This window comes from Oncorhynchus clarkii, chromosome 24, assembly GCF_045791955.1.
Source record: "Oncorhynchus clarkii lewisi isolate Uvic-CL-2024 chromosome 24, UVic_Ocla_1.0, whole genome shotgun sequence".
Lineage (NCBI taxonomy): Eukaryota > Metazoa > Chordata > Actinopteri > Salmoniformes > Salmonidae > Oncorhynchus > Oncorhynchus clarkii.
The window spans coordinates 47,249,976-47,273,847 of NC_092170.1; the positions used below are offsets into that span (position 1 = coordinate 47,249,976).

At 46.4% G+C, this 23,872-nt stretch overlaps 1 protein-coding gene across 1 annotated transcript in view; it reads right to left on the minus strand.

Moving 5' to 3' along the window:
• Window positions 1–23,872, minus strand: part of LOC139382346 (contactin-5-like) — a 313,518-nt gene that overhangs the window by 276,622 nt on the left and 13,024 nt on the right. Inside the window, exon 3 of the mRNA XM_071126317.1 lies at window positions 23,014–23,189. Within this exon, the coding sequence (XP_070982418.1) occupies window positions 23,014–23,189 (176 nt within the window). The remainder of the gene's footprint in view (window positions 1–23,013; window positions 23,190–23,872) is intronic.

Sequence of the window (23,872 nt, forward strand, 5' to 3'; positions counted from 1 at the left end):
TCCTCACTAGTCCTCCCTAATCCTCCCTATTCCTCCCTAATCATCCCTATTCCTCACTAATCATCCCTATTCCTCACTATTCCACCCTATACCTCCCGATTACTCCCTAATCCTACTTATTCCTCCCCATGACTACCTATTCCTCCCTATACCTCCCTATTCCTCCCTATACCTCCCTATTCCTCCCTACCCCCCCTTGTACCTCCCTATTCCTCCATATACCTCTCTATTCCTCCCTGTACCTCCCTATTCCCCCTATACCTCCCTACTCCTCCCCAGTCCTCCCTGTACCAATCTATTCCTCCCTATTCCTCCCTACACCTCCCTATACCTCCCTACACCTCCATGTACTTCCCTATTCCTCCCTATACCTCCATATTCCTCCATGTACCTCCCTATACCTCCCTATTACTCCCAAATCCTCCCTGTACCTCCCTATTCCTCCCTATACCTCCCTATTCCTCCCAATCCCCCCCTTGTACCTCCCTATTCCTCCATATACCTCCCTATTCCTCCCTGTACCTCCCTATTCCTCACTATACCTCCCTACAACTCCCTATACCTCCCTACACCTCTCTGTACTTCCCTATTCCTCCCTGTACCTCCCTATTCCTCCCTATACCTCCCTATTCCTCCATGTACCTCCCTATACCTCCCTATTACTCCCCAATCCTCCATGTACCTCCCTATTCCTCCCTATACCTCCCTATTCCTCCCAATCCCCCCCTTGTACCTCCCTATTCCTCCATATACCTCCCTATTTCTCCCTGTACCTCCCTATTCCTCCCTATACCTCCCTACTCCTCCTCAATCCTCCCTGTACCAATCTATTCCTCCCTATACCTACCTATTCCTCCCTATTCCTCCCCAAATCACCCTGTACCAACCTATTCCTCCCTATTCCTCACTATACCTCCCTACAACTCCATATACCTCCCTACACCTCCCTGTACTTCCCTATTCCTCCCTGTACTTCCCTATTCCTCCCTACACCTCCCTATTCCTCCATGTTACTTCCCAATCCTCCCTGTACCTCCCTATTCCTCCATATACATCCCTATTCCTCCCTGTACCTCCCTATTCCCCCTATACCTCCCTACTCCTCCCCAGTCCTCCCTGTACCAATCTATTCCTCCCTATTCCTCCCTACACCTCCCTATACCTCCCTACACCTCCATGTACTTCCCTATTCCTCCCTATACCTCCATATTCCTCCATGTACCTCCCTATACCTCCCTATTACTCCCAAATCCTCCCTGTACCTCCCTATTCCTCCCTATACCTCCCTATTCCTCCCAATCCCCCCCTTGTACCTCCCTATTCCTCCATATACCTCCCTATTCCTCCCTGTACCTCCCTATTCCTCACTATACCTCCCTACAACTCCCTATACCTCCCTACACCTCTCTGTACTTCCCTATTCCTCCCTGTACCTCCCTATTCCTCCCTATACCTCCCTATTCCTCCATGTACCTCCCTATACCTCCCTATTACTCCCCAATCCTCCATGTACCTCCCTATTCCTCCCTATACCTCCCTATTCCTCCCAATCCCCCCCTTGTACCTCCCTATTCCTCCATATACCTCCCTATTTCTCCCTGTACCTCCCTATTCCTCCCTATACCTCCCTACTCCTCCTCAATCCTCCCTGTACCAATCTATTCCTCCCTATACCTACCTATTCCTCCCTATTCCTCCCCAAATCACCCTGTACCAACCTATTCCTCCCTATTCCTCACTATACCTCCCTACAACTCCATATACCTCCCTACACCTCCCTGTACTTCCCTATTCCTCCCTGTACTTCCCTATTCCTCCCTACACCTCCCTATTCCTCCATGTTACTTCCCAATCCTCCCTGTACCTCCCTATTCCTCCATATACATCCCTATTCCTCCCTGTACCTCCCTATTCCTCCCTGTACCTCCCTATGCCTCCCTATCCTCCCTGTACCTCCCTATTACTCCCTATCCCCCTCTTGTACCTCCCTATACCTCCCTACTCCTCCCTATACCTCCCTATTCCTACCTATTCCTCCCTATTCCCCCTATACCTCCCTGTACCTCCCTAAACCTCCCTACTCCTCCCTATTCCTCCCTATACCTACCTATTCCTCCCTATTCCTCCCCAATCCTCCCTGTACCAACCTATTCCTCCATATTCCTCCCTATACCTCCCTACAACTCCCTATTCCTCCCTATACATCCCTATGCCTCCCTATACCTCCCTATTCCTCCCTGTACCTCCCTATACCTCCCCAATCCTCCCTGTACCAACCTATTTATCCCTATTCTTCCCTATTCCTCCCTATACCTACCTATTCCTCCCTATACCACCCTATATCTCCCTGTACCTCCCTACTCCTCCCCAATCCTCCCTGTACCAACCTATTCCTCCCTATTCCTCCCTATACCTACCTAGTCCACCCTATTCCTCCCCAATCCTCCCTGTACCAACCTATTCCTCCCTATACCTCCCTGTACCTCCTTATTCCTCCCTATACCTCCCTATACCTCCCTATACCTCCCTATTCCTCCCTATTCCTCCCTGTACCTCCCTATTCCTCCCTACTCCTCCCTATCCCCCCTTGTACCTCCCTACTCCTCCTTTCTCCTCCCTATACCCCCCTATTTCTCCCTAATCCTCCATGTACCTACCTTTTCCTCTCTATACCCCCTTGTTCCTCCCTACTCATCCCTATACCTCCTTGTTCCTCCCTATCCCCCCATGTACCTCCCTGTTCCTCCTTATTCCTCACTATATTTCCCTCTTCCTCCCCATATCCCCTGTACCTCCCTGTTCCTCCCTACACCTCCCAATTCCTTCAGGACAGGGACGTTAGCCACTATAGCCACGTGGGAGCAGCTAGCTAGCAGCGATGATCCGATGCAAAGGTCCAGAGCTTACGGCAAGGATCCGGTAGAGTAGTGGAATTCTAGCCGTGTTGGGGAAGAGTCTGGGAGGAATCAGCTGTGTAGCCGAGTGATCACTGAGCGGGCTGGGAGGTGGGCCTAACTCGGTGGCAGCTAGCTAGCTGTGATGATCAGGAGTAATGGTCCAGGGCTTACGGCAGGAATCCGGAGTTGTGGTGGAGAAAACAGTCCGATATCGGCAGGCTGGCAAGTGTTTTCCAGGCTAAGAGCAACTGGAGTCTGTGCCGAAGGTAAAGGCCGCTAGCAGTGGCTGACAATGACTAAATAGCTAGTAGCTAATTAGCTGGTTAGATTCTAATGGCTAACTGCTGATGGAGATTATGATGGCTAGCTTCTGATGGAGGTTCTGATGGCTAGCTTCTGATAGAGGTTCTGATGGTTAGCTTCTGATGGAGGTTCTGATAGCTAGCTTCTGATGGAGGTTCTGATGGCTAGCTTCTGATAGAGGTTCTGATGGCTAGCTTCTGATAGAGGTTCTGATGGCTAGCTTCTGATGGAGGTTCTGATGGCTAGCTTCTGATGGAGGTTCTGATGGCTAGCTTCTGATGGAGGTTCTGGCTAAAAGGTCTAAAAAATAGCAGATCCGTATCACATTGGGTGAGGCGGGTTACCGGAAGGTATATTTAATTTAAAATGGAAAAGAGTTTGAAAATAAATTGAAATATATACAAAAATTGACAAAAAATACAAAATGTACAGAAGAGAAGGACAAACCACGTCTGCACTGCTACGCCATCTTGGATCACATTGGATTAGAAATATATGGAAACATATGCTGACATTGTGTTAGATTGGAGTTGACCATGCAGTGTAGAGGTCATCCTGTAGTTACAGGAGGATAAAGGAGGCCCTGTATCTAATCACCCAATGGCAAGACAGCATTGTCAATCCTAAACCCACACAGACAAGACAAAGTGAACGGTGGAGAACCAGTCACACGTCGTCATGGTTTTAGGCAAATATGAGTGTTCAACTGAGTAGAGGGCAGGAAGGAAGGACAATAACAATCCATGCCCACCAAAACCCTTTTCTTCAGCTCAGTAAACACGGACTGCGTAGCCAGACAGTTGTTAGTTAGTATTTGAACCAATGTATCACTTTTCACCTGGATCTATGACCCCTTAAACAACAACATACAGTCTCTCTGGACTAAAACCTAATTATGATAAGTGTACAATATTAACAGTATTGGATCTTTAAAAAATAAAACTTTTACATTACCCTGCAGTTTACCTACAAAATGGGCTGATGGTGAATTAGACATACTCGGTATTCATATCACAAAATATATAACTGAGCTCTCCACCATGAATTTCAATAGAAAACTTGTAAAAAATAGACAAGATCCTGCAACCATGGAGATGTAAATACCTGTCTTTTTATGTATAAATAGGCCTGAAACTCTTTAGTCATATATCAGTTTCCTCACTTACTTATGGTGATGCCTACTCCTGATGATTAATTTTTAAAATCATATGAGCAAAAAATATTTCTCTCTATCTGGGAAGCTAAACCAGACAAAATAAAGCATGCATATCTGTATAATGAATATGAACTGGATGGGTTGAGATTATTAAATATGAAAGCACTAAACCTCTCTCTAAAAGCTTCACTTATTCAAAAGTTTGACTTGAACCCGAAATGGTTCTCAAGTAGATTACTAAGAAAAGCTCATCCATTGTTTAAATGCCTTTTTGCCTTTGTGCAGATTGCTATGTCTCATTTTCCATTAATTGAAAATTTTACTTTTTTCAAAGTAACTCTCTTTTTCAAACAAGCATTGCAGAGCTGGCTACAATTTCAATTTCATACCCCTGAAAAGATAGAACAGATATTCCCCCTGAAAATATGTAATATATATATAAATGTGCTGGTTGATAAATACCCATATTTAGGGGAAAGGGTATTTTGTTCTTAACTTCTACCCCCTCCTTTTTCGAACATTCTGTTAAAAATCGCGCAACTTTCAGCGTCCTGCTACTCATGCCAGGAATATAGTATATGCATATGATTAGTATGTGTGGATAGAAAACACTCTGAAGTTTCTAAAACTGGTTAAATCACGGCTGTGACTATAACAGATCGTGTGTTTCATTGAAAAACGCAAGAAAAACTGCTCTCTGAAAGCTAAAAATAATTTCCATAAGTCACTTCCATGGGTTGTTAAAAGAGGACAAAATGTAATATCGACCTGCATGCAATTCATACAAATTCCACACGATGTCATTTTCAATTGAATTTTTTGTTGGAAAATCCATCTATCTGGCTTCCGTTTCTTCCAGTCTCCACCAGGATGTTGTTAATGTGGACATGGGCAGCCATTGATTTGCACACGAGGAGCTATTGAATATACATCGCCCTGTAATCATTTTGATAGATTATAAACGTGCATGCTATCAGATAATAGCTTCTCATGCTTTCGCCGAAAAACATTTTAAAAATCTGACTTGTTGGCTAGGTTCACAACGTGTGTAGCTTTAATTCAATACCCTGCTTGTGAATTTTGATCAAGGTTTGAGTTTAAACGAGTACATTTAGCATTTAGCGTAGCGCATTTGCATTTCCAGGTGCCTACTTGAGACATATGCGTCTCAAGTAGAATCAAGAAGTTAAATGATATTGTAAATTGGAATGGTAGAGTTATGTCCTTCATGGAGTTATCAGAATTGTACGGGAAGGTCTACTCAATCCAAGAGTACAACCAATTGATTACAGCATTATCCCAAAAATGGAGGAGGCAGGTGGCAGCGGGAGGAGGTAGGGAACTGGTCTGTCTGCCCAATATAAAGGATCAAAACTGGAGGAGGAGGGTGGCAGCGGGAGGAGGTAGGGAACTGGTCTGTCTGCCCAATATAAAGGATCAAACCTGGCAGAGGAATAAAAATAGCATAAATATGAAAGTTTAATTTGAGGACCAGGATGTTGACAACTGAGCCATACAGATTGCAAAAGAGTTGGGAAGAGATTTGTAATGTACCGATTCCATGGTTTGAGTTGATATATAAAACGACGCAAGATTCAAGACTTCATGCTTTTCAGCTAAAATGATTATATAGAATTCTTGCCACCAACAAAATGTTGAATATTTGGGGTATAAAATCCTCAAAGCTCTGCAATTTTTGTTGGGAGGATACAGAATCAACAGACCATTTATTTTGGTATTGCCCTCAGGTAGGCTGTTTCTGATCTCATTTTCAGGAATGGCTGAAAATGCAGAACACTGATTTAAAATTGACCCTAGAAATAGTACTGTTAGGAGATCTGGAGAGACCGGGTCAGTCAATTACTAATATACTAATACTCTTAGTAAAAGTATTTATCTTCAACTCGCAATCTGTGGACTCAATTTGATTAGATATATTGAAATAGTATGTTAAACAACACAGCATAGTTGAAAGATATGTTGCAAAGAAATCCGAAGAGGTTGGCCAGCAGAGATAAGTGGGATGGGTTGAGGGAAGCTGAGGGTTGGTATGTGGAATTGGAGACAACTGGGAGTCGAGTCGCTGGGTCGGGGGATAGAATGAAGGTCAAAGATAAAAGTATAAAAAGGTAAGTTTGTCACGACTTCTGCCGAAGTTGGTCCCTCTCCTTGTTCGGGCGGCGTTCGGCGGTCGTCGTCACCGGCTTTCTTGTCACCACCGATCCATGTTTCATTTTCGTTTTGTTTTGTCTTCATTATACACACCTGGTTTCCATTCCATAATCAATGTTCCTTATTTAACCCTCTGGCTTCACTTTCTGTTTTGTGCGTGATTGTCGTTGTCATGTGGTTTCGTTATTTTGTGCTCTGGATATTTGTGTTTTTCCTTGTCGGAACACTGCTTAATTTTTGAGTAAATTCTCTGATTATTACTCATACCTGTGTCCTGCACCTGACTCCGCCTCCATTCACCTAATCGCTGACAAAGTTTGAATGACCAAGAGGGCAGTGTTTTTATACCGGTTTGCCGGCTGATGCCGTGCAGGTGTTTGTACACAGACTCTCATTCAAATGCACACGGACACGAACACACACACACATGTAAATAGTGCCAGACATGAACTCAAACATGTGTAGTTGGCCTTGAGGTTATGATTTTAGTTGTCCTTGATGTTCTTTGTTTTTTGCATTGTTGTTTTCTGTTTTCCTTTGCCTTTTTATTTTTTTCTGTTTAGTTCATTTTCTTGATTGGGGGGTTATTGGAGGTGGGGAATGGAATTATTATTATTATTTTGGGTGATCATGGAGGGCTGGCGGTTGAAAGCTTGGGCTGGTGGCTGATGGATTGCTGATTTGGCTCCCCGTTTTTGGCCTTGTGGGAGATCTGTCGACATGCCCTTGAGCAGGGCGTTGACCCTGGATGCTTCTGTGTGTCGTTCTGAAAGGCAGTCTGTTGGATAACAGCTGTGTTGTAGTTATTGAGCAGCTTCACTGCAGGTATATTGTATGTTTTGGATATTCAATAAAAATAAAAAGAAAAGAAAAACAACATACAGTACCACCATATGTTCCACTGGCTTAGAAAATAGGAGAATAAGCTCCCTGTAGGCATGGCGATAAGGTTATTATGGCCTGCTCTCCTGCAGAAACTGGAAGCTAAACTAACAATGTGTTTCTCCAGCGAGCAGAGCACAGTTGCTCCTGGGCTCGCGGTCGGTATGCTTCCTTGGCTTTTGGAGCCTGGCCAGAGAATTACTGAAGAAAGAAATAGTGCCTGCTTCCCAAATGGCACCCTATTCCTACACCCTATCCCCAGCGTGCTCTGGCCAAAAGTAGTGCACTATATAGAGAGTAGGCTGCCGTTTTCTGCTGCTTCCATTCACCCATCACCCCAAGCTAGGGACACTTCACCACCAGTGATAACAGCAGCTACCTACCCAGTGGCAGTGGATCCCAACACAGCACTGCATGTCTGAACATCAGGTATATGTCCCAAATGGCACCCTATTCTCTATATAATGAACACCGTTTGACCAGGGCCCATAGGGATCTGGCCAAGGGGCCCTGGTCAAAAGGGAAGTGGTTGCCATTTGGGACTTAACCTTAGTTTAGCCACTGATTGTGTATTTAGCCCTGAAACCATACAAGGTCTACTTTGAAGTCAAATAGGGAGTAGAGCTTTACGCTAATCACATGCATTTGGAAGTAGAATCATCTCATAGCAGAGAATAACCACAACGTTATTTTTTATCATGCCAGAGGTTTGGAAGTAGAATCATCTCATAGCAGAGAATAACCACAACGTTATTTTTATCATGCCAGAGGTAGGCTACTGAGAATATTTTTTTGTATTCACCTCATCATAACTATTCTGAAATCTTTAAGGGTCTGCATTTAGTAATACTCCTCGATAGGCTGAGAGCTACTTTTCAGGATATTTCAGGGACTGATCATTTCAGCATAGGAGATAATACTTTGAGAAGAGGAGATATGGAGCGATCAGAGAGAGAGTGATCAGAGAGGGATCAGAGAGATCAGAGAGCTATCATAGACAGAGAAAGAGCAGAGATATCATAGACAGATAGAGATCAGAGAAAGAGAGATCAGAGAGATAAGCGGGAGATCAAATAGGGATCAGAGAGAGATCAAAGAGGGATCACAAAGAGATCAGAGAAAGAGTGATCAGAGAGAGATCAGAGAGAGAGGGAGCAATCAGAGATAGCAAGAGAGATCAGAGATAGAGTGAGACTTGAGCTTAATAAGAGAGAGATCAGAGATATGTCAAAGAAAGAGATAAGAGAGAGACAAGGGAGAGATCAGAGAGAGATCATAGAGGGATCATAGAGAGATGAGAGGTCAGAGAGAGATCATAGAGGGATCAGAGCGAGATCAGAGAGAGATCAGAGAGAGATCAGAGAGAGATCAGAGAGAGGTCAGAGAGAGATCAGAGAGAGATCATAGAGAGATCATAGAGGGATCAGAGAGAGATCAGAGAGAGATCATAGAGGGATCATAGAGGGATCAGAGAGGTCAGAGAGAGATCAGAGAGAGAGAGAGAGAGATCAGAGATAGTTCTGAGAGGGATCATATAGAGTTTAGAGAGGGATCAGAGAGAGAGCGATAGAGATAGAAAAGAGATACAATTGAATTCGGAAATGTACATACACCTGAGCCAAATATATATAAACTCAGTTTTTCACAATTCCTGACATTTAATCCTGGTAAAAATTCATCCCCTGTTTTAGGTCAGTTAGGATTACCACTTTATTTTAAGAATGTGAAATGTCAGAATAATAGTAGAGAGAATGATTTATTTCAGCTTCTATTTCTTTCATCACATTCCCAGTGGGTCAGAAGTTTACATACACTCAATTCGTATTTGGGAGCATTGCCTTTAAATGGTTTAACTTGGGTCAAACATGTTTTGGAAGCCTTCCACAAGCTTCCCACAATAAGTTCTGGCCCATTCCTCCTGACAGAGCTGGTATAACTGAGTCAGGTTTGTAGGCCTCCTTGCTTGCACATACTTTTTCAGTTCTGCCCACACATTTTCTGTAGGATTGAGGTCAGGGCTTTGTGATGTCCACTCCAATACCTTGACTTTTTTGTCCTTAAGGCAATTTTTGCCACAACTTTGGAAGTATGCTTGGGGTCATTGTCCATTTGGAAGACCCATTTGCGACCAAGCTTTAAATTCCTGACTGATGTCTTGAGATGTTGCTTCAATATATCCTCATAATTTCCCACCTCATGATGCCGTCTATTTTGTGAAGTGCACCAGCCCTCTTGCAGCAAAGCACCCCCACAACATGATGCTGCCACCCCTGTACTTCACGGTTGGGATGGAGTTCTTCGGTTTGCAAGTCTCCCCCTTTTTCCTCCAAACTAACGATGGTCATTATGGCCAAAATATTATATTTTTGTTTCATCAGACCAGGTGACATTTCTCCAAAAATTACAATCTTTGTCCCCATGTGCAGTTGCAAACCGTACTTTTTTATGGTGGTTTTGGAGCAGTGGCTTCTTCCTTGCTGACCTTTCAGGTTATGTCAATATAGGACTCGTTTTACTGTGGATATAGATACTTTTGTACCTGTTTCCTCCAGCATCTTCACAAGGTCCTTTGCTGTTGTTCTGGCATTAATTTGCACTTTTCTCACCAATGTACGTTCATCTCTAGGAGAGAGAACGTGTCTCCTTCCTGAGCGGAATGACGTCTGTGTGGTCCCCATGGTGATTATACTTGCAAACTATTATTTGTACAGATGAACGTGGTACCTTACGGCATTTTGAAATTGCTCCCATAGATGAACCAGACCTGTGGAGGTCTACAATTTTCTTCTGATTTTCCCATGATGTTAAGCAAAGAGGCACTGAGTTTGAAGGTAGGCCTTGAAATACATCCACAGCTACACCTTCAATTGACTCAAATTATGTCAATTAGCCTATCAGAGGCTTCTAAAGCCATTACATAATTTTCTGGAATTTTCCAAGCTGTTAAAAGGCACAGTCAACTTAGTGTATGTAAACTTCTGGCCTACTGGAATTGTGATACAGTGAATTATAAGTGAAATAATCTGTCTGTAAACAATTGTTGGAAAAAGTACTTGTGTCATGCACAAAGTAGATGTCCTAACCGACTTGTCAAAACTATAGTTTGTTAACATGAAATGTGTGGAGTGGTTGAAAAACGAGTTTTAATGACTCCAACCTAAGTGTATGTAAACTTCCAACTTCAACTATAGATTAAATCAAATCAAATTTTATTTGTCACATACACATGGTTAGCAGATGTTAATGCGAGTGTAGCGAAATGCTTGTGCTTCTAGTTCCGACAATGCAGTAATAACCAACAAGTAATCTAACTAACAATACCAAAACTACTGTCTTATACACAGTGTAAGGGGATAAAGAATATGTACATAAGGATATATGAATGAGTGATGGTACAGAGCAGCATAGGCAGGATACAGTAGATGGTATCGAGTACAGTATATACATGAGGTGAGTATGTAAACAAAGTGGCATAGTTAAAGTGGCTAGTGATACATGTATTACATAAGGATGCAGTCGATGATATAGAGTACAGTATATACGTATGCATATGAGATGAATAATGTAGGGTAAGTAACATTATATAAGGTAGCATTGTTTAAAGTGGCTAGTGATATATTTACATCATTTCCCATCAATTCCCATTATTAAAGTGGCTGGAGTTGAGTCAGTGTCAGTGCCAGTGTGTTGGCAGCAGCCACCCAATGTTAGTGGTGGCTGTTTAACAGTCTGATGGCCTTGAGATAGAAGCTGTTTTTCAGTCTCTCGGTCCCAGCTTTGATGCACCTGTACTGACCTCGCCTTCTGGATGATAGCGGGGTGAACAGGCAGCCGAATTTCTTCAGCCTCCTGAGGTTGAAGAGGCGCTGCTGGGCCTTCTTCACGATGCTGTCTGTGTGAGTGGACCAATTCAGTTTGTCTGTGATGTGTATGCCGAGGAACTTAAAACTTACTACCCTCTCCACTACTGTTCCATCGATGTGGATAGGGGGTGTTCCCTCTGCTGTTTCCTGAAGTCCACAATCATCTCCTTAGTTTTGTTGACGTTGAGTGTGAGGTTATTTTCCTGACACCACACTCCGAGGGCCCTCACCTCCTCCCTGTAGGCCGTCTCGTTGTTGTTGGTAATCAAGCCTACCACTGTTGTGTCATCCGCAAACTTGATGATTGAGTTGGAGGCGTGCGTGGCCACGCAGTCGTGGGTGAACAGGGAGTACAGGAGAGGGCTCAGAACGCACCCTTGTGGGGCCCCAGTGTTTGGGATCAGCGGGGTGGAGATGTTGTTGCCTACCCTCACCACCTGGGGGCGGCCCATCAGGAAGTCCATTACCCAGTTGCACAGGGCGGGGTCGAGACCCAGGGTCTCGAGCTTGATGACGAGCTTGGAGCGTGCTATGGTGTTGAATGCCGAGCTGTAGTCGATGAACAGCATTCTCACATAGGTATTCCTCTTGTCCAGATGGGTTAGGGCAGTGTGCAGTGTGGTTGAGATTGCATCGTCTGTGGACCTATTTGGGCGGTAAGCAAATTGGAGTGGGTCTAGGGTGTCGGGTAGGGTGGAGGTGATATGGTCCTTGACTAGTCTCTCAAAGCACTTCATGATGACAGAAGTGAGTGCTACGGGGCGGTAGTCGTTTAGCTCAGTTACCTTAGCTTTCTTGGGAACAGGAACAATGGTGGCCCTCTTGAAGCATGTGGGAACAGCAGACTGGTATAGGGATTGATTGAATATGTCCGTAAACACACCGGCCAGCTGGTCTGCGCATGCTCTGAGGGCGCGGCTGGGGATGCCGTCTGGGCCTGCAGCCTTGCGAGGGTTAACACGTTTAAATGTCTTACTCACCTCGGCTGCAGTGAAGGAGAGTCCGCATGTTTTCGTTGCAGGCCGTGTCAGTGGCACTGTATTGACCTCAAAGCGGGCAAAAAAGTTATTTAGTCTGCCTGGGAGCAGGACATCCTGGTCCGTGACTGGGCTGGATTTCTTCTTGTAGTCCGTGATTGACTGTAGACCCTGCCACATGCCTCTTGTGTCTGAGCCGTTGAATTGAGATTCTACTTTGTCTCTGTACTGACGCTTAGCTTGTTTGATAGCCTTGCGGAGGGAATAGCTGCACTGTTTGTATTCGGTCATGTTACCAGTCACCTTGCCCTGATTAAAAGCAGTGGTTCGCGCTTTCAGTTTCACGCGAATGCTGCTAACCATTTCTGGTTAGGGAATTTTTTAATCGTTGCTATGGGAACGACATCTTCAACGCACGTTCTAATGAACTCGCACACCGAATCAGCGTATTTGTCAATATTGTTATCTGACGCAATACAAAACATGTCCCAGTCCACGTGATGGAAGCAGTCTTGGAGTGTGGAGTCAGCTTGGTCGGACCAGCGTTGGACAGACCTCAGCGTGGGAGCCTCTTGTTTAGTTTCTGTCTGTAGGCAGGGATCAACAAAATGGAGTCGTGGTCAGCTTTTCTGAAAGGAGGGCGGGGCAGGGCCTTATATGCGTCGCGGAAGTTAGAGTAACAATGATCCAAGGTTTTTCCACCCCTGGTTGCGCAATCGATATGCTGATAAAATTTAGGGAGTCTTGTTTTCAGATTAGCTTTGTTAAAATCCCCAGCTACAATGAATGCAGCCTCCGGATAAATGGATTCCAGTTTGCAAAGAGTCAAATAAAGTTCGTTCAGAGCCATCGATGTGTCTGCTTGTGGGGGGGGATATATACGGCTGTGATTATAATCGAAGAGAATTCTCTTGGTAGATAATGCGGTCTACATTTGATTGTGAGTAATTCTAAATCAGGTGAACAGAAGGATTTGAGTTCCTGTATGTTTCTTTCATCACACCATGTCTCGTTAGCCATAAGGCATACGCCCCCGCCCCTCTTCTTACCAGAAAGATGTTTGTTTCTGTCGGCGCGATGCGTGGAGAAACCCGCTGGCTGCACCGCCGCCGATAGCGTCTCTCCAGTGAGCCATGTTTCCGTGAAGCAAAGAACGTTACAGTCTCTGATGTCCCTCTGGAATGCTACCCTTGCTCGGATTTCATCAACCTTGTTGTCAAGAGACTGGACATTGGCGAGAAGAATGCTAGGGAGTGGTGCACGATGTGCCCGTCTCCGGAGTCTGACCAAAAGACCGCCTCGTTTCCCTCTTTTTCTGAGTCGTTTTTTTGGGTCGCTGCATGGGATCCATTCCGTTGTCCTGGGTGAAAGGCAGAACACAGGATCCGCATCGCGAAAAACATATTCTTGGTCATACTGATGGTGAGTTGACACTGATCTTATATTCAGTAGTTCTTCTCGACTGTATGTAATGAAACCTAAGATGACCTGGGGTACTAATGTAAGAAATAACACGTAAAAAAACAAAACACTGCATAGTTTCCTAGGAACGCGAAGCGAGGCGGCCATCTCTGTCGGCGCCGGAAGCTAGCTAGATTAGAGAGATATCAGGGATAGAGATCAGAGAGAGAGATCAGATATGAATCAGAGAGAGATTGGAGCGAGAGAGAGGGAGACCAGAGCTACATAAGAGCAAGATCAGAGACAGGGATCAGAGAGATATCAAAGAGAGAGATAAGGGAGCGTTCAGAGAGAGATCAGACAGAGATCAGAGAGATATTGATCAGAGAGGGATCAGAGAGAGATCAGATATGGATTAGAGAGGGATCAGAGAGCGATCAGAAGACTTAGCTTCCACAAAGCTGTGAACGATCTGAGATATAAATCTAAATCAAATCAAATTTATTTATATAGCCCTTCGTACATCAGCTGATATCTCAAAGTGCTGTACAGAAACCCAGCCTAAAACCCCAAACAGCAAGCAATGCAGGTGTAGAAGCACGGTGGCTAGGAAAAACTCCCTAGAAAGGCCAAAACCTAGGAAGAAACCTAGAGAGGAACCAGGCTATGTGGGGTGGCCAGTCCTCTTCTGGCTGTGCCGGGTGGAGATTATAACAGAACATGGCCAAGATGTTCAAATATTCATAAATGACCAGCATGGTCAAATAATAATAAGGCAGAACAGTTGAAACTGGAGCAGCAGCACGGCCAGGTGGACTGGGGACAGCAATGAGTCATCATGTCAGGTAGTCCTGGGGCATGGTCCTAGGGCTAAGGCCAGAAGGGCCTTCTACAACATCAAAAGGAACATACAATTTGAAATACCAAATAGGATCTGGCTAAAAATACTTGAATCAGTTGTAGAACCCATTGCCCTTTATGGTTGTGAGGTAAAGGGCCCGCTCACCAACCAAAAATTCACAAAATGGGGCAAACACCAAATTGAGACTGCATGCAGAATTCTGCAAAAATATCCTCTGTGTACAACATAAAACACCAAATAATGCATGCAGAGCAGAATTAGTCCGATACCAGCTAATTATCAAAATCCAGAAAAGAGCAGTTAAATTCTACAACTCCTAAAAATAAATGATTCCCAAACCTTCCAAAACAAAGCCATCACCTACAGAGAGATGAACCTGAAGAGTCCCCTAAGCAAGCTGGTTCTGGGGCTCTGGTCACAAACAGAAACACACCCCACAGAGCCCCAGGACAGAAACACAATTAGACCAAACCAAATCATGAGAAAACTAAAAGATTATTACTTGACACATTGGAAAGAATTAACAATAAACAGAGCAAACTAGAATTCTACTTGGCCCTAAACAGAGAGTACAGAATACAGAATGGCAGAAAACCTGACCACTGTGATGGCACAACATGAGGTGGAAACTAAGCTGCACTTCCTAACCTCATGCCAAATGTATGACCATATTAGAGACACATATTTCCCTCAGATTACACAGATCCACAAGGAATTTGAAAACAAAACCAATTTTGATAAACTCCCATTTCTACTGGGTGAAATACCACAGTGTGACATCACAGCAGCAAGATTTGTGAACAGTTTTTTTCATTTTCCCTTTTGTACTTTCACTATTTGCACATTGTTACAACGCTGTATAACGACATAATATGACATTTCAAATGTCTTTATTATTTTGGAACTTTTGTGAGTTGAATGTTTATTGTACATTTATTTCAGTTTTGTTTATTATCTATTTCACTTGCTTGGCAATGTAAACATATGGTTTCCATGCCAATAAAGTCCTTCAGTTGAATTGAATTGAATTGAGAGAGAGGAGAGAGAGGGAGAGGGAGAGGGAGAGGGAGGGGAGGGGGAGAGGGAGAGAGAGAGATTAGATCAACACTTGTCACATATGTTGCATTTTTCTTGTTGTCTATTTCTATAATTTCTCTTTCTTGCTACTGAAGAATGTTTTTAGTTGAAACACACACAGCACAACATGTCCTCTTGTGTTGGTCGTGGTTGTTGCTCTTAGTCTAAGTATTGTGGGGGTTCATCAACCACACACATAATACAACACACCATACTGTATATCCTCAGTCACATCTACTGCAGGAAAACTCACACCCGCACCCCCCTACACGCACACACACACACACACACACACATATTCTCCACCCCCCCTCTCTTTCACCCCCCCCCCCCCCCCCACCTCACACACACACACACCAACCAGTTTCATGAAGTTGTCACCTGGAATACATTTCAATTTACAGGTGTGCCTTGTTAAAAGTTCATTTGTGGAATTTCTTTCCTTCTTAATGTGTTTGAGCCAATCAGTTGTGTTGTGACAAGGTAGGGTTGGTATACAGAAGACAGCCCTATTTGGTAAAAGATAAAGTCCATATTATGGCAAGAACAGCTCAAATAAGCAAAGAGGAACGACAGTCCATCCTTACTTTAAGACATGAAGGTCAATAAGCAACATTTCAAGAACATTGAACATTTCTTCAAGGGCAATCGCAAAAACCAACAAGTGTTACGATGAAACTGGCTCTCATGAGGACCGCTACAGGAATGGAAGACCCAGAGTTACCTCTGCTGCAGAGGATAAGTTCATTAGAGTTACGAGCCTCAGGAATTGCAGCCCAAATAAATGCTTCACAGAGTTCAACAGACACATCTCAACATCAACTGTTCAGAGGAGACTGCATGAATCAGGCCTTCATGGTAGAATTGCTAAAAAGAAACCACTACTAAAGGACACCAATAAGAAGAAGAGACTTGTTTGAGCCAAGAAACATGAGCAATGGACATTAGACTGGTGGAAATGTGTCCTTTGGTCTGGAGTCAAAGTTGGAGATTTTTGGTTCCAACTGCCGTGTCTTTGTGAGAAGCGGTGTGGGTGAATGGATGATCTCTGCATGTGTATTTCCCACCGTAAAGCATGGAGAAGGGGGTGTTATTGCGTGGGGGGGGTGCTTTGCTGGTGACACTGTCTGTAATTTACTTAGAATTCAAGGCACACTTAACCAGCACGGCTACCACCGTATTCTGCAGTGAAGCACCATCCATCTGATTTGGGCTTAGAGGGACGATAATTTATTTTCCAACAGGACAATGACCCAACACACCTCCAGGCAGTGTAAGGGCTATTTTTACCAAGAAGGAGAGTGATGGAGTGCTGCATCAGATGACCTGGCCTCCACAATCCACCGACCTCAATCAAATTGAGTTGGTTTGGGATGTTGGACAGCTGAGTCAAGGAAAAGTAGCCAACAAGTGCTCAGCATATGTGACCTGATTCAGGAAACTAGGCATATGTCTTCACAAGTCACAACATTAATCTTTTTTTTGGTGTCTTTTAACATCTAACTTATATGCCATCTGTAAATACAAATAAAATTGTTACATTACTAGCCTACAGTGGTTCCTCATTTAAAAGTTGCGTCATACTACGGCACACCTAGCGGGTTGCTGCAGCATTCTGTGGCACGTCATTTAATTGTCAGCTATTTTCTCTGTTACTGCAAGTTATTGCTAGCTCGACCACCAGAGGGCATCTTTGAGAAGCAAGGGAGAGCAGGCCATGTCTGCACAACAGAATGCAGGGCACGCGGGAGTCCGGGATGCAGAGAATGCGGGAAACCGGGATGCAGGGAATGAGGGACACCGGGATGAAGGGAATGCGGGAGACCGGGATGAAGGGCACATGGGAGACCGGGATGAAGGGAATGCGGGAGTCCGGGATGCAGGGATTTCGGGAGACTGGCATGAAGGGAAAGCAGGAGACTGGGATGCAGGGCACGCGGGAGACCGGGATGCAGGGTACGTGGGAGACCGGGATGCGGGAGACCAGGATGCAGGGCACGCGGGAGACCGGGATGCAGGGAATGCAGGAGACTGGGATGCAGGGAATGCAGGAGACCGGGATGCAGGGCACATAGTAGACCGGGATGCAGGGCACGTGGGAGACCGGGATGCGGGAGACAGGGAAGAAGGGCACGTGGGAGACCGGGATGCAGGGTACGTGGGAGACCGGGATGCAGTGCACGTGGGAGACAGGGATGCAGGGCACGTGGGAGACCGGGATGCAGGGCACGTGGGAGACCGGCATGCAGGGCACGCGGGAGACAGGGATGCAGGGCACATAGTAGACCGGGATGCAGGGCACGTGGGAGACCGGGATGCGGGAGACAGGGATGCAGGGCATGCGGGAGACACGGATGCAGGGCATGTGGGAGACTGGGATGCAGGGCACGCGGGAGACCGGGATGCGGGAGACAGGGATGCAGGGCATGCGGGAGACAGGGATGCAGGGCACGTGGGAGACCGGGATGCAGGGCACGTGGGAGACCGGGATGCAGGGCACGTGGGAGACCGGGATGCAGGGCACGTGGGAGACCGGGATGCAGGGCACATAGTAGACCGGGAGACAGGGATGCAGGGCATGCGGGAGACAGGGATGCAGGGCACGCGGGAGACCGGGATGCAGGGCACGTGGGAGAACGGGATGCAGGGCACGTGGGAGACCGGGATGCAGGGCACGTGGGAGACCGGGATGCAGGGCACGCGGGAGACCGGGATGCAGGGCACGCGGGAGCCCGGGATGCACGGCACCCGGGAGCCCGGGATGTAGGGCACGCGTGAGCCCGGGATGTAGGGCACGCGTGAGCCCGAGATGTAGGGCACGCGTGAGCCCGGGATGCGGGAGACAGGGATGCAGGGCACGCGGGAGACTGGGATGCAGGGCATGTAAAGACCGGGATGCAGGGCACGTGGGAGACCGGGATGCAGGGCACGCGGGAGACCGGGATGCGGGAGACAGGGATGCAGGGCACGCGGGAGACTGGGATGCAGGGCACGCGGGAGACCGGGATGCGGGAGACAGGGATGCAGGGCACGCGGGAGACTGGGATGTAGGGCACGTGGGAGACCGGGATGCGGGAGACAGGGATGCAGGGAACGCGGGAGACCGGGATGCAGGGCACGCGGGAGACCGGGATGCGGGAGACAGGGATGCAGGGCACGCGGGAGACGGGGATGTAGGGCACGTGGGAGGCCGGGATGCGGGAGACAGGGATGCAGGGAACGCGGGAGACCGGGATGCAAGGCACGCGGGAGACCGGGATGCAAGGCACGCGGGAGACCGGGATGCAAGGCACGCGGGAGACCGGGATGCAGGGCACGCGGGAGACCGGGATGCAGGGCACGCGGGAGACCGGGATGCAGGGCACGCGGGAGACCGGGATGCAGGGCACGCGGGAGATCGGGATGCAGGGCACGCGGGAGACCGGGATGCAGGGCACGCGGGAGACCGGGATGCAGGGCACGCGGGAGACCGGGATGCAGGGCACGTGGGAGACCGGGATGCAGGGCACACGGGAGACCGGGATGCAGGGCACGCGGGAGACTGGGATGTAGGGCATGTGGGAGACCGGGATGCGGGAGACAGGGATGCAGGGAACGCGGGAGACCGGGATGCAAGGCACGCGGGAGACCGGGATGCAAGGCACGCGGGAGACCGGGATGCAGGGCACGCGGGAGACCGGGATGCAGGGCACGCGGGAGACCGGGATGCAGGGCACGCGGGAGATCGGGATGCAGGGCACGCGGGAGACCGGGATGCAGGGCACGCGGGAGACCGGGATGCAGGGCACGTGGGAGACCGGGATGCAGGGCACGCGGGAGACCGGGATGCAGGGCACGCGGGAGACCGGGATGCAGGGCACACGGGAGACCGGGATGCCGGGCACACGGGAGCCCGGGATGCGGGAGACCGGGATGCAAGGCACGCGGGAGACCGGGATGCAGGGCACGCGGGAGACCGGGATGCAGGGCACGCGGGAGACCGGGATGCAGGGCACGCGGGAGATCGGGATGCAGGGCAGGCAGGAGACCGGGATGCAGGGCACGCGGGAGACCGGGATGCAGGGCACGCGGGAGACCGGGATGCAGGGCACGTGGGAGACCGGGATGCAGGGCACACGGGAGACCGGGATGCAGGGCACGCGGGAGACTGGGATGTAGGGCATGTGGGAGACCGGGATGCGGGAGACAGGGATGCAGGGAACGCGGGAGACCGGGATGCAAGGCACGCGGGAGACCGGGATGCAGGGCACGCGGGAGACCGGGATGCAGGGCACGCGGGAGACCGGGATGCAGGGCACGCGGGAGATCGGGATGCAGGGCACGCGGGAGACCGGGATGCAGGGCACGCGGGAGACCGGGATGCAGGGCACGTGGGAGACCGGGATGCAGGGCACACGGGAGACCGGGATGCAGGGCACGCGGGAGACCGGGATGCAGGGCACACGGGAGACCGGGATGCCGGGCACACGGGAGCCCGGGATGCGGGAGACCGGGATGCAGGGCACACGGGAGACCGCGATGCGGGAGACCAGAGTTATTTCATAGTTGTGATGTCTTACTATTATTCTACAATGTAGAATGGCACTGTGATAGACTACATCCAGTTTGCTGAGTAGAGTGTTGGAGGCTATTTTGTAAATGACATCGCCGAAGTCAAGGATCGGTAGGATAGTCAGTTTTACGAAGGTATGTTTGGCAGTATGAGTGAAGGAGGCTTTGTTGGGAAATAAGGAGCCAATTCTAGATTTAATTTTGGATTGGAGATGCCTAATGTGAGTCTGGAAGGAGAGTTTACAGTCTAACCAGACACCTAGGTATTTGTAATTGTCCACATATTCTAAGTCAGTCCCGTCCAGAGTAGTGATGCTAGTCGGGCGCGCGGGTGCGGGCAGCAATTGGTTGAAGAGCATACATTCATTTTACTGTGACGATCAGTTTTATGATAATCTCCAAAGAGAGACCAACCAGTTTCAAGCTGAGGGAAATGTGCTTTTGTGTAGAGATTTTAATGCTCTGAAAATGAAATTACATTTTATTTGTCATTTGTGCCGAATGTTTACTTGCAAGCCCCTAACCAACAATGCAGTTCAAGAAATAGAGATAATAAAATATTTAGTTTATAAACTAAAGTAAAAAAAAAAAATTGAATCAATGAAAAAGTAACAAGAAATGTACACAAACATAAGGATATATACAGGGGTACCGGTACTGAGTCAATGTCCAGGGGTCAAATCACATTTTATTGATCACATACACATATTTGTGGGTGGGGGGGGGGTGGGTGGGGGGGGCTATTTGATTAGTTGTTCAGTAGTCTTATGGCTTAGGGGTGGAGCCTGTTACTCCCAGACCTGGACCTCCGGTACCGCTTGCTGTGCGGTAGCAGAGAGGACAGTCTATGACTAGGGTGACTGGTGTCTTTGACTGCAGCACTCCACCAATCAGGCCTTTATGGTAGAGTGGCCAGACAGAAGCCCCTCCTCAGTAAAAGTAACATGACAGCCCGCTTGGAGTTTGCCAAAAGGCACCTAAACGACTCTCTGACCATGAGAAACAAGATTCTCTGGTCTGATGAAACCAAGATTGAATTCTTTGGCCTGAATGCAAGAGGCCTGGAGGAAATCTGGCACCATCCCTGCGGTGAAGCATGGTGGTGGCAGCATCATGCTGTGGGGATGTTTTTTAACGGCAGGGACTGGGAGACTAGTCAGGATTGAGAGAAAGATGAACGGAGCAAAGTAAAGAGAGATCATTGATGAAAACCTGTTCCAGAGAGCTCAGGACCTCATACTGGGGCAAAGGTTCACCTTCCAGCAGGACAATGACCCAAAGCACACAGCCAAGACGACACAGGAGTGTCTTCGGGACAAGTCTCTGAATGTCCTTAATTGGCCAAGTCAGAGCCCGGACTTCAACCCGATCAAACATCTCTGGAGAGACCTGAAAATAACTGTGCAGCGACACTCCCCATCCAACCTGACAAAGTTTGAGCGGATCTGCAGAGAAGGGAGAAACTCCCCACATACAGGTGTGCCAAGCTTGCAGCATCATACCCAAGAAGACCGAGGCTGTAATCACTGCCAAAGGTGCTTTAACAAAGTACTGTGTAGGGTCTGAATACTTATGTAAAAATGATATCTGTTTTTATTTTTAATACATTTGCTAAAATAAAACATAAAAACGTTTTTATTTGTCATTATGGGGTATTATGTGTAGATTGATGAGGACAAAACAATATTTAATCCATTTTAGAATAAGGCTGTAATGTAACACAATGTGGAAAAAGTCAAGGGGCCTTAATACTTTCCGAATGCGCTGTATATATATATATACATATATGTTTTAACAAAGGGCTTTCCAAGAGTCCATTTTGTAGAGTGGAGAGATTTTTATTTATTTATTAAATAAATAAATAAATATATGTATTTATTTATTTTATTTAAAATATATATATATATATATATATATATATATATATATATATATATATATATATATATATATATATATATGGGGGAATGAAAATTAAGCAGACAATTACATTGATGGGAGCCAATCTATCTGCAATATTAAAGCTGATCTACCCACCCAAAATAAATCAAATCAAATAATAATAGAGATGGCTGCCTGAAGAGGAGCGTCTATGTGGTCACCGCATGACACAGGGAGGTACAATGTGCTTTCTCCTCTACTGTGAGAAATACTACCAACTAAGATTATTTTTCTTCAAGAAAATATCTCAATCAATCCTCAACTTCTGTGCATTTACCAATGACATAAAGCTGGGAACTATTGTGGGAGAGGAAGAAACCGCAAATATTACTGCTAGATATGTATTAGTCAGAGGGACATCCCGTGACCATTAATTCCCTGAAGTATTAACATTGTATATAACTAACAAGTCATACATAGTGGAACCATCATCCATGTATATTTTATTGTTTATTTATTAGCAATTCACAATTTTTTATAAACATATGTTTCATTTAATTAGATCTAAGATTCCACAATACTACAGCAGTAGTGTTGTACCTGTATACATGATTATACACTGCCATTATTATTACTCCTGAAATGAACTGGATTTCATTATCCTCATTGCATTGTACTGTATTTACTGAAATGCTGTACCACTGTACTGCTTTGGCAATATCTACAAATTGTATTTAATGCCAATAAACCATTCTGAATTTGAATTTGAGATCAGAGAGAGATCAGAGAGAGAGATTAGTGAGAGACCAGAGATGGATAAGAGAGATATCAGAGAGAGATCAGCGAGAGATCAGCGAGAAATCAGAGAGAGAGAGAGAGAGAGAGAAAGAGAGAGATCAGAGAGAGATAAGAGAGGTCAGAGAGAGATCATAGAGAAGGTCGGAGAGAAAGTCGGAGAGAGAGCCGAGAGCGATCAGAGAGAGATACTCACAGGTAAACTGTAGCAGTGCATCCCGACTCAGGACCGTCCCGTAGCTGTTCTCTGCCTTACACTGGTATCTCCCATAGTCTGCCGTCTCGCTGGCATTGGTTATTATCAAGTTGCCGTCGATCAAGCTGTAACGGTAAACTGCCTCAATATCCACTTCTGTTCCATTGATAAACCAACTGCAGAGACAAAGATCACATAAATGTCTTTACACAAAAAGGTAAACAATCTGATGTTTTGATTTGAATGAATATGAACAAATAGAGACGGAAAAGGGTTTATTGTCACATCCACCAGATAGGTGTTTTACAGGGTCAGTCATATTAGTATGATAGATTGTTTACAGGGTCAGTCATAGTAGCATGATACGTGCAGTGTAATGTGTTGTTTTACAGGGTCAGTCATAGTAGCATGATATGTGCAGTGTAATGTGTTGTTTTACAGGGTCAGTCATATTAGCATGACAGGTTGTTTACAGGGTCAGTCATAGTAATATGATAGGTGTTGTTTTACAGTCTCAGTCATAGTAGTATGACAGGTTGTTTACAGGGTCAGCCATAGTAGTATGACAGGTTGTTTACAGGGTCAGCCATAGTAGCATGATATGTGCAGTGTAATGTGTTGTTTTACAGGGTCAGTCAAAGTAGTATGACAGGTTGTTTACAGGGTCAGTCATAGTAGCATGATACGTGCAGTGTAATGTGTTGTTTTACAGGGTCAGCCATAGTAGTATGACAGGTTGTTTATAGGGTCAGCCATAGTAGTATGACAGGTTGTTTACAGGGTCAGTCATAGTGGTATGACAGGATGTTTACAGGGTCAGTCATAGTGGTATGATAGGTGTTATTGTACAGGGTCAGTC